At 35.4% G+C, this 15,592-nt stretch overlaps 1 protein-coding gene across 1 annotated transcript; it reads right to left on the bottom strand.

Moving 5' to 3' along the window:
* Nucleotides 1-1,127: 1,127 nt before the first annotated feature.
* Nucleotides 1,128-5,977, bottom strand: LOC111519332 (actin-binding protein IPP). Its single transcript, XM_047011305.1, has 4 exons — nt 5,788-5,977; nt 2,454-2,533; nt 1,789-2,384; nt 1,128-1,717 (listed from the first exon to the last, which is right to left on the bottom strand). The coding sequence occupies exons 2-4, from the start codon at nt 2,524-2,526 to the stop codon at nt 1,298-1,300; spliced, it is 1,089 nt and encodes a 362-aa protein (XP_046867261.1). The 5' UTR covers nt 2,527-2,533; nt 5,788-5,977; the 3' UTR covers nt 1,128-1,297.
* Between the last annotated feature and the right edge of the window lie 9,615 nt (nt 5,978-15,592).

Below are 15,592 nucleotides of genomic sequence, written 5' to 3'. Positions count from 1 at the left end.
CAAATATTTTATTAGCTCTATAGTTCAAATTCGCTTAAGACCGTCCACATATGTGGTCAATTAACAAACTCATAAAACACTTTCATCGAATATGCAGAAATTCAAAACATAACAAATAATATTATGCAAAATGCCAAGAAACAAAAAACCGAGAAAAAAACCAAAAACAGAATCTCTAACTCCCATTATATGGGTAAAAGTGTTTTTCTAGTGCAAAAATGTCTATTTACATAGTCATGCATCATGGACACACACACCGTGCACCTCGAATACACACACACACACTCACACACACACATACATAAACGGCTTAGATACATGTGTGTGTGTGTATATGTATGAACAAAGTTCATAAATTTTAAACACGACACTCTTGTTGTGCGAACGAGACACAGATTGCGGCAAACTATTTGCGAAAATAAAATGCAAATAAATCCCCAAAGCAAAGGCAAAAGCAAGGCCCCACTCCGAAAAGTATGCAACACTAAACAACAAAACTGCCTCCATTTGAGTCACGTCCATGGGCATCGCCTCACTCTCATTCTTTTGCCTCCATGGCTCGTTTGCTTGCTGAAAGATAACTCTGTCCCTCTCTCTACACACACACACACACACACAGAGAGAGAGAGAAAGAGAGAAATTCATACACATATGTGTGTTTGAATGTGCATGTGCAGGTGGCTCCAAAAACGGCGTTGAAATTGCCCGTAAAAGAGAACGTGAAACTTTATTTAACAATTTTTTTTTTTTTTTTTTTTGGAACTATCAACTCTTTATTCTATATTGGACTTTTAGTTTCTTTTTTTTTGTTTCTCTATTTTAAGTCACTTTAATCCGAATTAATTATAACTAAAAGTCCAAGCCAAATTATTTAGCCCAAATATAATTGTTAAATAAATTCAAAGCTTAAGTTGAAACTATTTTTTTCTACATAAATCTACTTACAAAATTTCTTTTAATTTCCCTTTAAAGACCAAACGAAACCTCCTAATTATGCATGATTTTTCAGTTAAATTTTCTAAGCAATTTTCCAAAGTTTCAATCTCCAAATTGTGTCTTTAATTTTCTTGCACTTAAAATTCCAGAAAACAATTTACAAATTGATAATTAATTGATAGATGTGGACATGGGCTAACATGGTTTACCAATTTTAATAGTTTTTAAACAGTGTAAACAAGTTGTATCAACAATGAAAGAGAAAGTGCAGAACAAATGTTTGCTATGTTTTATTCTATTTAGGTTAATAGAAGAGAGAATGCAACAAAAATAACCATCAAGAGTGCAGTCAATAAATGCACTACCAGCCTCTGTAATCCACAGGCACAATGCGGCTCAGGAAACCACGTTTATCTCTTATTATCATCCTTAAATAAGTGGAGAACTGATGAAGATTCATTTCATAGGCAAGATGCTTATCCAATAGATCAAGATATGGACACTCGTTATCACGAATCCAGTTACGTTCATTTGGTAGCATATCAAAATCATCAGAGCCAAAACAATCGAGATAAACCTCTTGATGAAAGACCATGGTACCGTAAAGAATTGGGCATAATTCGTTGGCCAATTCTTTGGGCAACTCATGCAAGCGTTCAGCCCAATCTAAAATAAAAGTTGATGGTAGTAACTTGAATCTGATGACACGGAATAGTAGCTTGATATATTTATGACGGTTTCTATAGTCCCAAAAAAGCCACATTAGAGCAGCATAGAACACCTGAGGAATGTATTGAGAATATGATTATTGATAAGCGGTGACGACTACTACTACACCTTTACAAACATTACCTCGATCTCTGATTGTACACCAATATAATTTGATGATAGTAACTCACACACTTGATCGATTTGAAATCTACGATATTCCAATGTTGATATTATGATTAGAAAACAAACGGAAATGCGATCCATCATCAAATACATCAGAGGATCAACACCTTTTTCATAGGCCAACATATAACATTTAAAGGCATTCAATTCCGAAAAATGCTTATTCTGACTAAAGCAATTGAACAGAGACAATATTAGGCCATACACTTTCATATACTCGGCGGCGATAAGCATATCGACTAATACGTTTGACCGACAATAGACGTATTCGTTTGTCATCCACAAATAGATCAATTCAAAAACATTTGCTGATACTTTTGTTTCGGGAATTCGAAATATCAAGCCTGGCGTCATTTTCGACTTTAGGCCAGCACAATAGTTAAATAATATTGATAAATTGCATTCGTACGTTCGGTCGCCAATCAACAATTTCACATTGGTTGCCTTATTTCCGGTAACGTAATCCCTTATATCGTCTTCCAGTGAGGTTTTTTTCATATGTTTAATATCGCCAATTTTATTAATATCACCGAACTTTTTCCATCTGCAGCTTACTAATAAAATGAAATGCGTTGAGTTGAATTTTTTTTGGAAAATTAAAACAAATAATTGTTAATAATTACTTGGCCTGTGCACAAATTTGACTAATTGGTTTGGTTTATTTTTTTTATCCTTATCACTTCCGGCGGCTTGCATTGTGCGTCTAAAGGAACAAGCAAATTCAAAAGATATTAATATAAACGAATGAAACTATTCACAGTCCCGTTTCACGTTTGATTAACAAGTCTATGTGTCGTTTTGATACTGAACCTATCTTTGACATTAGATTTAAAAATCCCTGCCTACTTTGTTCTTAACAAAAAAGATTTCTAACCTCAAACTAATAGAAACATTAAGCGTCTGATGTTTATCGATATACGATACAATGATGTCAACAATCATACACAATCCATCGCCATTCTAACTAAAGTCCAATGAAACAGAACACACAAAAGCTTTCATTTTAGATTTTCAATCTATAAGTAAGATCCGAACTATTGAAGCATTAAACGTGTGATATAATAAATGTTTATCGATATACCATCATCCATCGCCATTCTAACTAAAGTCCAATGAAATAGAAACGGATAAGCGAATTGAAATCAAAGTGAAACCTGCAAAATTATTTGAGCACAAACACGTGAACACATTTTGGGTCGGGCCGGAAGTAGCATAATTCCAAAGCGGAAACAACTAATTTGATTGTATTTAGCGCCATTGCCAGCAGGCAGGCAGGCAGGCAGGCAGTCAGGCAGACAGCCAGTCGTCCAGCCGGCCAGTCGGCAGCTTAATGAGCAACTTTTTAGTTACAATTAGCCAGGACGACTAGAAACGGAGAGAACGAGAACGAATGAACTACGCCAAAAACTCTAGAACACACACACACACACCCAATCCAAAAACCCAGTCCCAGACCCAGACTCATTCTGAACGGTTTTGCGGTTTTACACATTTCACTTTCATTATTCGCATAAAGCCAAAAACCAGAGGGTTGCTTGGATACATTTTTTTGCTTTTTAGGTTTTGGGGGGGAAAATGTGCTAACTTTTTAATGCGTCCAACTGTTTTGAACATTCAGCAATGGTCAAACTGGCAAGTGGAATGGTTATGGGAAAATTATGTTGCATTTGATATACATAAAGAGACTACAAAAATACTCTTTTAGCATAGAAAATTGACTTGGGTGAAAAGTTCTCAGCAAACATCTTTAGATGCTTCTCCGACGAGTCTACCAACAATTAAAGTTTAAACTCTAAATTCATTCAAATTACAAAATTAAAAAAAAACTATATTTCGACTTTTGGTAAATTGTTTAAAGAGTTTTGGCCTAATTATAAATAGATAAATGAATATCCTGTTGGGCATGTGCATGGTTAATCAACTGCGAGTGATGCCTGATGTGAAGTTCATTTACAAACCAACAACTTTTTGGGATACTACTGGCGGTAAAATGGAGGCGTGGCGTGGCGTGGTGAGGTTCGGTTCGGTGGTGCATGCATTTAGTCCAAAACAAACCTTTTTTGACAGACGTGGCAGTTAAACTTTTACAGCTCTCTTGTTCTATAAAGCTGTTGTTGCCGCTGCTCATTACCCGGGACGCCCCCTAACTTCCTCAACCGCCCCCTACTACTCCCTCCTCCCCTTGGCTGTCCTTATTTTGCAGCTTTACAGCTAGCCACAATGAAACTTTTTTTTTGTTTTTTGTTCCTATGTTTTCCTTATTGTTGTTGTTGTTGCAACATTGTTTGTTTGTTTGATACTTTTCCAATGGCAGATTTCCGGCTTCCTGGCCAACAAAACTGAAACTTTTTTACCATGTAGAAATTAAAATGGTATAAAAATGGTCAAAATAGCCCAACCAAATAGAGAATAACTCAGGAGAGAGAGAGAGAGAGAGAGGGAGAGAGAATAAAAATGTAACAACGTTGAGCTAATTAAAATCATTTCATAAATTTTGCCATTCCTTTGGGTCCTCCTCCACCAAAAATGAAAAAGAACCCAAAAAAAAACAAAAAAAAAATTACAACCAAAAAAAAAAAAAATTCAAGCAAGTGTGAGTTAGAGTTGGCAGCGTGATAATCGTGCTTACTGGAGATGGGAATTTTCCCTTGGTATCTAAGAGGGGCGAGCGGTTTCAATATCTAATCAAAAAACCATAAACATTCCAGGAGTGAAAACTATGAAACTAATTAACTAAAATAAAAGGACACACTGACACAAACTATTCATTTTGCCAACACACAATTATTATTATCTTCAAAGTCAATGTAGTTGAAAAAGAAGAATTGTTTTTTTCTTTTTTTTTTTTGAGATTTCTACACATTTTATTAAATTTTTTTTTTTGTCCTTTTATCGGCCATCGCTATTTATTGGACAACGCAAACATCAAATGGGGGGACAGACAGAGAGGCAGAAAGAAAGAAGGGCGGACGGGCAGGCGGCAGTTGGAGTTGGAGTTGGAGTTGGAGTTGGTTGATAACCTTCACCGGATGGACATTCAGCCTGCGGCTGGGACGCGACACGTGCAACGGGACGCGTCAAATAGGAATTCATTAACAAAACGTTACACAAAATTTTAATTAAATATTAAAACATAAAAGTTTTGGTGAGCAATATTTTTGCGTTGGCGACAGTATTTCGGCCACAGGCCTTTCCATAGTCACCCTCCTCTCCCTCCTCCACCACACCCCATACACTTTACTACCCAAAATTGCCTAGCCATCTCTCTTTCTACTATGGAGCATGACATTAAGCTTTTGTTAAGAGAGTCTTAGAGTGGTTAGATGTGGGAGTGAGAAGAATGGGGGGGGGGGGGGGGCAGTATAAGTTGGCACCGAGTGGTTGGCCAAAGTGGAGCCAAGGTATGGCCAGAGGGGAGGGGGTACGAGGGTTACAAACAACACGGCTAGCTACTGTAATAGAAAATTAAGTTCTATTTATGTGCAAAAGTTGCTCATTAAAATCGAGCAACAAAAACTTTGATTAAACTTGCCTTCTATTTTTTTTTTTTGTTTTTGCTTTTTTTTTTTTTTTTCTTTTGTGTGTGCGAATGGCCAAAAGGGGGGCAGAAGGAGACTGGAAGCGGGGCAACAGTTTGTTTTTATGTGACAAAAAGTTCTCGATAATTTAATTAGTTGAGTTACCTATTTTGGGCTTGGATCGAAATAAATATCGCAACAATATATGAAAACGTTTTCCAAGAGAAAACTCCACTACTCTCTCTTTCTCTCAGACACACAACCACACACAAAGACCTACAAACACACATGCTTCGTTTATTTGAGGGTATTTAATGTATCTTTAATTTCCCCAGTGGTTTATGTCTTACACAATCAAAGAGAGACCGAGGGAGAAATATATATGTATGTATGTATGTATATATGTATATCTATCTGTGTGTCCATACAACATACTTACATAAAATTGTATACCCTGAGTATCGAATCCAATAGAGATGGTCACGCCGATAGATTATATGAATGAATCTTAAAAGTCCAAGAATTTTATTCACAAAATAAAAATAAATTGAGAAGCGGCAATTATTCACAGTTATCCAGAGAATTGAGAACTGATTTTCTTTTCAATGTTTTTTCTTTCTGAATGGATGCTGACAATTTTCTCTTTAAATCCTAGATTACTTTGTTATAGCTTTACCTTAGGAACTTAACATTTGCATGAATTCAAAACAACAAATGTGACATTCACTTGAAAGTGTCATTTTCAATCTATGTGCAGTCCTCGGTAGATGAGATGTCTAAGTGGCCCAGTCATTTAGTCAACTGAACAACAAGGATCCGGGTTCGAATCCCAGGCTAGTGTATGGATGTAGTTTTCGTCTAAGCCGAAGGCCTTAGTTGTCAGTGCTTGTAAAATATAGTTAGGTTGATAGTTTATAACTATATCCTATACTTAAATAATAATAATAATAATTTATGTGAATGAGTGTTTCCATCTTTTCTCTTAGCCACCATGAACATAATTTTCATTTAGAATGAGTACATTAAAGAGTAAACAAAGTATGTTTGAATACAGTGAGTATCTAAATATACATAGTATCCACATTTTTATTTACAATTTTCCGATTTCTGAGTTTAAAACTATGATCACATTAACGAATAAAATGACAGTCAGAAACAACAATGGACAAACATATTCAATATTTTTCCCAGCCTTTTCAGCTTTCATTACTCACGGATGTACTTACTTTTTATATTGAAATCTATGGAGTGTAATTAATCATAGCAATTATTAGGAGTACATCACAATGAGTACATGGAAATGGGTTAAGATCAAAGTATTGAGACCTCTAATAGGAACAATATTTCATTCATTTATTCATATTAATCTCTCACTCTTTAATACAAATACTAAAAGAAAGATAAAATACTTATTCGTTTATGTATTACTTGATTCTGTCAGTATTTATATTAGAAATAAAAAAGGGCAAAATATTCAATATATTTTGATATATAGTTAGAGAATATAACTATACTATAACTCCTAAAAATTTCTAGAATATTTCTATATAGAACATTTGCCTTGTGGTTGCACTTTCTCAGCATCTTTGATTTTAATGATATTCAAACATAATGTTAATAACTTATCTGGTTTACAATATTTATAAAATTAACTATCAAAGTTGTAAAGTTATTGCATTAAAAAAAATAACCGACATAATAGCAAGTTATAATAATCGTTCAGAACGCGATTTAAATAAATTGAAAGAGATGCAGACAGTAAAGAGGTTGAAAAAGTTAGAGTTAGTGAAAGTGTTGGGACATACTGTCAGTATATGCGGCGCTTGTATTTCTGTTAGCTTATCCCCATGGGCAATAATAATGACTTGTAGTTAATGCCACTAAGCGACAGCAACTTGGCCTTCACAACGGATCGATGCACAAATAAAGGGTACACATGGGAGGAGAAAAGGGCGGCAACCAACCAACAAAAAAAAAGGAAGGAAAAAAATCCTTTTTTAATTCAAGTTGAAGACTTTCGGGACAAGGCTAATGATGCCGTTGGGGAAATCGGTCAATGGCTGCTACTGCTCGATGCTGATGATGATGATGATAATACTGATGATGATGGTAAAGATAAGCAAGGAAAGACAAATTAAAGGAGAAAGGCAAATGAAGGAGGCACTACCAATGCATCTAATTAAGTGCTAAAACAAACTTTTAACCACAGAAATTTTCAACTGAATTGCAGTTTATCGTACTCTCTCATTTTCTATCTTTTCATCTTGCACTTTGTGTTCAATAAACAAGAGAAACATGCAAATGAACATGAGTCCAACAAAAAAAAAAAAAAACTTTCACAATCTCTCAGAGTCTTTCCACAGTTTGCTAGCCAATAATTTATGTCCATCTCTTCCTGTATATATGTATACACATAGGTATTTGTGTGTCTCTCTGTGTTTGTGTGTGTGTGGGTGTCTGGGAATGTCAGAAGGCAACATAATTGACCAGTCAACTTGGCGGCAAAATGCCATTGTCCTTACCAAGGTGTTTGTCTTCCCTTAGTATGTATGTACATATGTGCGACAAATTGGCTCTAGGCTGATGCAAATTTTGATTGAGCATTGAAAAACATTGACAATGATTCTGTCCTAGCTAAAAGAGAAGGACATTAAAGTCCTTAGGAACTGTGTTTTAATTTCTCTTGTACCTATATTTTCTACTGTGTTTAAAATTTGTGAGAGCAGCATTTCATTTTATTTATTAAACCTTTTAATAATTTACTAATTATTGTTAAAAATCGACCCCATTAAAGGGGACAAAAACCAGCCTCTGGTTTTTGGTGTCATGCCATTGGCATTAGTCCTCTAAGCATTAGAAAGTTAAGCTCAGCACTCACACACTCACAAAAACGATTGGACCAGCCAACCCAACCCAGTCCAGCGGCTGTTCTAATGAATTTGCATTTTTTATAAATCCCCATTGATGTGCTCTAGTTTTCGTGTCCGTATCTGTGTCCGGGTCTGGGATTGCACTTTTTTTTAAGAGCATACGAGAGAGAGAGAGAGAGACAGTGAGAGAGATTTAGTGAGAAAACGAGAGTAGGTGGCACATGCTTGTTGCATGTATATGGGGGTCAGGGGCAAATTTTGGGTGTGGTTCGGCAAATAGCATATGCCTGAATAACATGCTAATTCTCAATGTTTCGTTTTGACAATCAATTTACCATCAGTGGCCACAATTAGCGAAAGAACCTAAACTAATGTTATGCTGTGTGTTGAATTTTCTTTTAACCATAGAAAATTAAAGGGCTCAATGTTTAGTCATGCAGATTTTTGATCCTTAGAGAACTAGAGCTTAAAGATGATATAAGGGTGGAAATATATTAGTATGTCAGGATAAATCCAAAACCTTTTTAAATCTTGTAAAATATGCACCCAAAAGTATGCAACAGAGAGTCAAAATATTATTTTTTTTTTTACATTTTAAATATATTATCGAATTCTTGGTCAGCAACCACCAAATTACCATAGGACACCTTTTCATCTCAAAAATATTGGCCAGTGTAATTGGCAACGATTTTATCATTGGATGTGCATTTAAAGATTTCAAAAAGAATTCAAGTTCCTAAAATTGCAAGCTTCATGACTGAAGCTAAACTAATTGTTTAAATAAAGTTGAGACATTTAATAGAAAGATAATAATAGTAAAGTAATAAAACGATAAAGATTAAAGGATTTACGAATCACTAGTTTCGAGGTTTGCCAGTTTTTTTTTTTTTTTTTTTTGTGCCATTTTACAAAATAAATTCACAGCAATTGAGGTAACGGAAAGTTTCTGTTCGTTTGCATTTTGCAAATGAAATTCAAATCGCTGCTGGGGCTGTGAGGGTTCTCAAATCCGTTGCATACTTTGTGGCGCTTATTAAGTTAGATAAAACACCAAAAAGAGTGAACCACTAATAGAAGCTCTATGCAACCGCAAAGTATGCTTTTGGCTTAATGAAGCCACACAGAAGTAGAAAAACAAAAAAAACAAAAAAAAAAAAACAGGAAAATAAAAAACGAACCGGTTTTTTTGCTTTTATTCTTCGTTTTACAGTCATAAGTTCAAAAATAAGTTCTAAAAGCAGAGCCAAAGCTGGCGAAAAGCTCTGGAGAGAAAAAAGGGGTACAACAAATGGTTAGAGTAGCTTAAGAGTGGGCGGGCAAGGGGAGTGGCACATTTAAACGGAAATAATTGTGGTCTTCTTGAGCCTTTTAGACCGGACACTGGACACCGGACACCGGACACTGGGACACCGGACACGCCGAATGCCGACAGAGGGTTGCGTTGCTGTTGGTGTTGGTGTTGGTGTTGGTGTTGTTGTTGTTGCTGTTTCTGTTATTTAAGGGCAGTGACATTTGCTATGCTTTCGTTTTTGCAATTAAGTAGCAACCAAAAAGGGGATAGTTTCATTGGATCTAATGCTGAATTTTAAAGTTCAAGTCATGGTTTTGTTACAGAAGATAATTTAACAGTTAGTAGAATCATATGAACAATCTGATTAATCTGAAAAGATTTCATTTAATTGAAGTTCAGTTCACTCTGGCAACAAAACCCATTTGCCTCATATATATATGTATATATAACTGAAAATTTAACTTTGTTTCTGGTTGGTAACAATGAAAGAATTAAATGTGTAATTGTTTCTCTTTCTTTTGTTCTCTCTCACTCGCTCTCTTTTTCTCTATTCTCTGGTTTAGAGAAACATTTGGAAATGCAGAAAGTTTTGCTGCTTTCCACCACACACACACACACACACACACATTTAGCTACACACCAAGATAAGTGCACATGTTGACTAAATTAAACACCTCTTGGCATCAGGTGTCCTTGTGTATGTATGCGCCTGTGTGTGTGTGTTTGTGAGAAACTAATTTAAAAAGTAATTTTTACTTCCGGCATTTACACAGCTGCAATTTGAGTCAGACTCAACTTTAATGTTGCCCCATCTGTCTCTTGTAACACTTAGCGTTTAGTTAGCGAGAAAGCGAGCGCACGGAAGGCAGAGAGAAGGTAAGGCAAAATAACAATGCCAGATTCATTATAAATAATAATAAAAGCAGCTGCAATTGCTTATTTAAAAACCACCGCGGCTGAATCCTTGATTGACGACGATGACAGCATACACCTACACACACACACACGTTTTTGAATTTGTTGTTAAGCTGCTTTCATTTTGAGTTCATTTAAACCTCTATTCAGTATGCACATATGCCATTGAATTCAATTAATTGCTTAAATCGAATCAATTTGTGTAAACTGTTAATCAAATTTCAATTGTATAAATGTTAATCAAGCGCATGCGGCTTCCTCGGCGGCGGGGCGTATACGTGATGCGCTACATATATAGATATACGCCCCATGCAACACGAAAAAAAAAAATAAACAAAAGTTTTGCCTTGTTTTTTTAACCCAAAAAAAAAAAAAAGAAAACTGATTTTTAGCTAGTTTGCTCACTGCGCTTTTGAATCAACGAGCATCAAAATTATTTGTCTCTTTGCCATTGCGGCGTATACGTGATATAAACGAATGATGCTCATAGTGTACCAATAAGCAAAACTCGCTTGATTACCCCAAAATGCTCTTATTCGACTTGTCAATTGATGTGTTTATTAAGCACATGCTGCGTATACTTAATACAAATTCAAAGTTATGCATAAACTGTTGCCTACTTATGAGGATCAAAAATATACCGACATATACTTAGAATGAACTAAAGGTCTTAATAGTTATTAGGATCGATTACCAGAATCGGCTGTCGACGACACTTACTATAAGAATAAGCTATGCATAAAGTGTTGCCTACTTATGAGGATTGAAAATATACTGAGAAGTGATTTTTAATCATAGTTAACATGTATTTGAGATAAACTTAAGATAATCTAACCAGTCTTACCAGTCATAGGGAACAGAATCTGTTATCGATTATGCTATGCGTAAAGTGTAGCCAACTTATAAGGGCACCCAACTGGAATCGCATACTCGAAAGGCATATGTATATCACCCAGACAATTATGTTACCTTCTTATTGCCATCTGCGTTTAACGATAACTGGGAATTGCGTCAAATAATATTCATTTATATATCGGTTTAAATACGAATATTAAAAAAAAAAAGAAGAAAACATTTACTAACTTTCCACAACATCATAATCTTTAAAATAACGATATTACAACATTTGAATTAACGCTCAACCGCCATCCAGCCGATGGAGCTGAGGAGTGGGTTTGTGTCCCGAAACACACATCATTTAGTAATTCATAAGCCATAGCCAAGAAGAGATAAAACATAAATGACAGGCACTCCGGAGAAGAGATGATGCTTTTTCTCATTTTCCGCTGATTACGAGTATTTTATTTATGCAGCTAATAATAAAATGAAACACCAAACAAACACTCAAGTAAAAGCGAAGAGCGACAAACAAAAAGAGGAAAAAGGAAGCAACAAAAAACTTAACTCAAATACTTATAAGCACATAAACGGTCATATATTTATGTATATATATATATATACACCCACACATATACACAAACACACACACACATATATATATATTAACAAAAATGTGGCCCAAGAAAGTTTGAAAGACAACAACATTTCATTTCATAAGCCAGGCATCTTAAGCTCAAAAGAATCAACTCGTTTGGCTTCCACGCCCCTTGCCATAGCCACGCCCACAACGCCAGAATGGTAACGGTTCATGTTTGAAATTAATTTCATTCACACACACACACACACACACGAGGAAATAGGGGCGTGTTGAAGAGAAGGAAGTAGATAGGAGAGGGAAATTCTCCAGCGCGCATACAATTTCATTAAGCAAATATTTTTGTCGCCCAACAGCGAAGGGTTTCCCCCATTTCGTTACGGCCTAACCACCCCTCACCCTACTCCTCCTGATCCTGAAACGAAAAACGAAAAAAGGAAATCTAAAAGAAAATTAAGTTTCGTTTTTCTTTAACCCATATACCTAATAAATACTACAACCGATAGACATTACTTATATCCTAATTTTATAAGACAATCTTTGTTCAACTTCTTTTCACCTACTTCAATAGTCTATCTATATATCTATAGCTATATTTCAATCTCTCAATCTCTCCTTAATATTAAATATTTTTACTTCAAAGATTGTTAAACATTTTTGTATTTTTTAACAAATATGTTTCCCTAAATTTTTGTGATGAAATACTAAATACAAAATAAAAAATCTTTCCATTTCATTAAGTTCTTCTTATTTTACTAAATACAAAATAAAATTCAAAAGTCTAAAGTGAAGAGAAGTCCTAAAATAAAGTAGATAATTTTGGAAAAATTTGAAAACAGTTCTTATTTTTTTGTCTTAAAAAAAAAATTGATACTTTTGAAGTTTTCTAATTCTCTTCTTCTTTTACTAAACTTGTATTGCCCAATTTAAATTGGCACTTTTAGATAAATTTGTTGATAAATATTGAATGTTTTATTTCAGACTGCCAGAGAAGTTTAAGGATTGTTTCAAATTATTCCTATGGAGTATCAAATGGTCGACTTTTTTGTTGTCGACTTACCAAAAGTTATCTGTCCGTGCTACCATCTTTTCACTTAGCTTCTTTTTTTTTTTGTATTTTTGTTTCTTGGTGGTGTTTGTTGTTGTTGATGTTGTTGTTGTTGGTGGTGTCGTTGAAGTTGGTGTTCTTGCTGCTTTGGGCAAGTTAACGACGCGAAGCAATTATGCGATTTTAATGCCGCCAGCATAGCAAGAAAAACTGAAAGTTCTGCGTATTTCTCTTCTCTTTCTCTCACACACACACACACACACACACAAACAACTCTCACCTCAGCTCTGCCTCCATGTTCTTGTCGACGAGATGGTAGCCAAATGAGTTGCTCATAAAACGTCGTCACATCGCTAACGGCGACGCATATAACAAATGATAGTCACTGCCACGCCTTCATACACATTCGTATCTATCTGCACTGAGAGAAAAGCAAGCAAACTCAAATCCAGCTAAGCAGAAAAAAGAAGACGGAACTGAAACTTAATGAACAACATTCACCTTGCAGAAGAATCTTTGAAGAATTAATTTTTCCATTTAACAATTAACAAAAATAATTTTCTATACCTTTCTCTATGTGTCCCTCTCAGTGTACCGAAATGAGCGCATCTTTGCCTCTTCTTTGCTTTCCCTTTTCACGCTTTCACCTTACTTCTCACTCACATTCCGGCCAGGCCTCCCCTCACACCCGTTTTTATCCAACCATGCAACAATAACATCAGCAGCGGCACAATTAATTCAACAAAAATACAAAAAAAAACACCAACAAAAAAAGAGAGGAATAAAAAATGAGGGAAAAAACGCAAGCGAAACATTTGCAAGGCCAATAAAAATGCCATTTAATGACGCCTGCAAATTTCACAGGCTCAAATAATCAGCATAAAAATGAGTAAAAATGCAGAATATCAAAATAATTGAAATATGCAAGAGAATGAAAGAGAGATAATATGACGCTGAAAGCAGCAATAAAAATGAACATGCCAAACGGAGATGCAGAAGCAGCAGGAACATAAAAATAAAAAATAAAAAATGAAACAAAAACACAAAAACAAAAGATACTTCGAATAAAAAGTATTTTTTCCTTCTTTTTTTTCAAAATAACAATAATAATTAACAACAACAACAACAAAAATGAAACGTAAAAAGATAAATACAAAAGCAAAGCTAATGAGGCAAATTAAAGAATTGATTAAAATAAAGAAAAAATGCATATAGAAACATTAAAGACTAAATTCTCATACTAAAATTAATTTGGCCAACCACCAAAACGATATTAAATCCATTTATATATAACGATATTTGAATAACATGCAAAACTTATTTTATTTGCATTATTGATATATTTATAAAATCATCTTTCATCGTTCTTCTTATAGCTCTTAATATAGCTTTTGTTCAATTTCAAGGACACGGGCATACATACTCTTCTTCAAGATGCTTTCAAATTGAAAATAAATATGTTTTAAGGAAAAGTAAACAGCGAGTTAATACTTAGTCAGGGTCACCTTGACCACAAGCATTCTGTAAAAAGACAGCATCATCATTATCATCATCATCATCACGATGATGATGAGAAAAGACAAACCAATTAAGGAACAGCCAGTAGTTCGAGGGAATCCCCTTCGGTTGGCTTCATCGAAACCGAGGCTCATTGGCTCAACTAAGGCGACAGCAAAAGAATCAGACACATTACACACTGAACACACCATTTCTTTTATTCTTTGTTACTTTCTCCCCCGGCCCACATCTCTCTCTCCCACTCCCTCTTGCTCTGTATCTGTGAGCTCTGTTGCCATCCATCTCAATTTACTGCCTGAGACTTTTGTCAACGGCCAAGAAAATGAATGTCAAAAAGAGAACAGCAAAAAAAGAAAAACAGAAAAAAAAAGCAAGAAAAAGGGGACTAAAGCGGAACTGGCAACTGACCCAAACAAAAACCAACGAAAAAAAAAGCAATTTATGCGGGTTTCAAGTCGAAGGTTTGCGCAGTTCTGTTTGGTACTATTCTGTTCCTCTTCTCGTTCTGTTGATAACTCTGGCCACAATCATGGAGGTGTGTGTGTGTGTGTGTGGTTAAAGATGGACAAGGGCTGACTGCAGCGGGTGAAAGGGGTTTGGCTGATGTGAGTGGGCAAACATAAACAACAGTTACGCTCGAACAACGGCCAAAGTTGCATTTCCGCTGTAACCGTTTTCCGTACGGGAAATGCGTTCGACGCGTGTTTGAAATATTGGCCTGTCTCTATCTCATTCTCCCTTTTGCTTTCTCTCTCTCTCTCTCTCTCTCTATCCCTTGGCTCGCTCGCTCGCTATGCATGCTGTGGTTGTGGACTTGGTGGGCGTGGCCAGTTCATGGTTTTAACTACAAGCTGCAATTGAGCGCTTTATCATTTTTTGACCCTTTCCCACCCATCCAAAAAAAAAAAAAAAATGGGATTTCACTGAATCCTGCTCATTGCCAACGAACAGTAAATGTGAAAATTTCCAAAAATTTAAAAAAATCGTTTCAATGATTTCAATTTTCTTTCGCAAATACATATCCAAATTTAATTTTCGACAATGAAAACAGTTAGAATAGAAAGCAATTGCTTCTAGGTTTCTCATTGTCTCAATAATTCCAACTAGACCTCTCAAATGTATGATACTGGATCGATAGACTATAATGTTGACGATCGATTTGATTGC

The sequence above is a fragment of the Drosophila willistoni genome, assembly GCF_018902025.1.
Source record: "Drosophila willistoni isolate 14030-0811.24 chromosome XL unlocalized genomic scaffold, UCI_dwil_1.1 Seg141, whole genome shotgun sequence".
Lineage (NCBI taxonomy): Eukaryota > Metazoa > Arthropoda > Insecta > Diptera > Drosophilidae > Drosophila > Drosophila willistoni.
Note: the sequence above shows the minus strand (reverse complement) of the source record. Positions and strands in the feature narration are given on the sequence as shown.

Coding starts and splice junctions, on each gene's coding strand:
- LOC111519332 (XM_047011305.1), bottom strand. CDS start 2,526: ATGCAAGCCGCCGGAAGTGATAAGGATAAAAAAAATAAACCAAACCAA. Junction 2,385..2,453: donor CAAATTTGTGCACAGGCCAA/GTAATTATTAAC, acceptor TCATTTTATTAG/TAAGCTGCAGATGGAAAAAG. Junction 1,718..1,788: donor GTGTACAATCAGAGATCGAG/GTAATGTTTGTA, acceptor TACATTCCTCAG/GTGTTCTATGCTGCTCTAAT.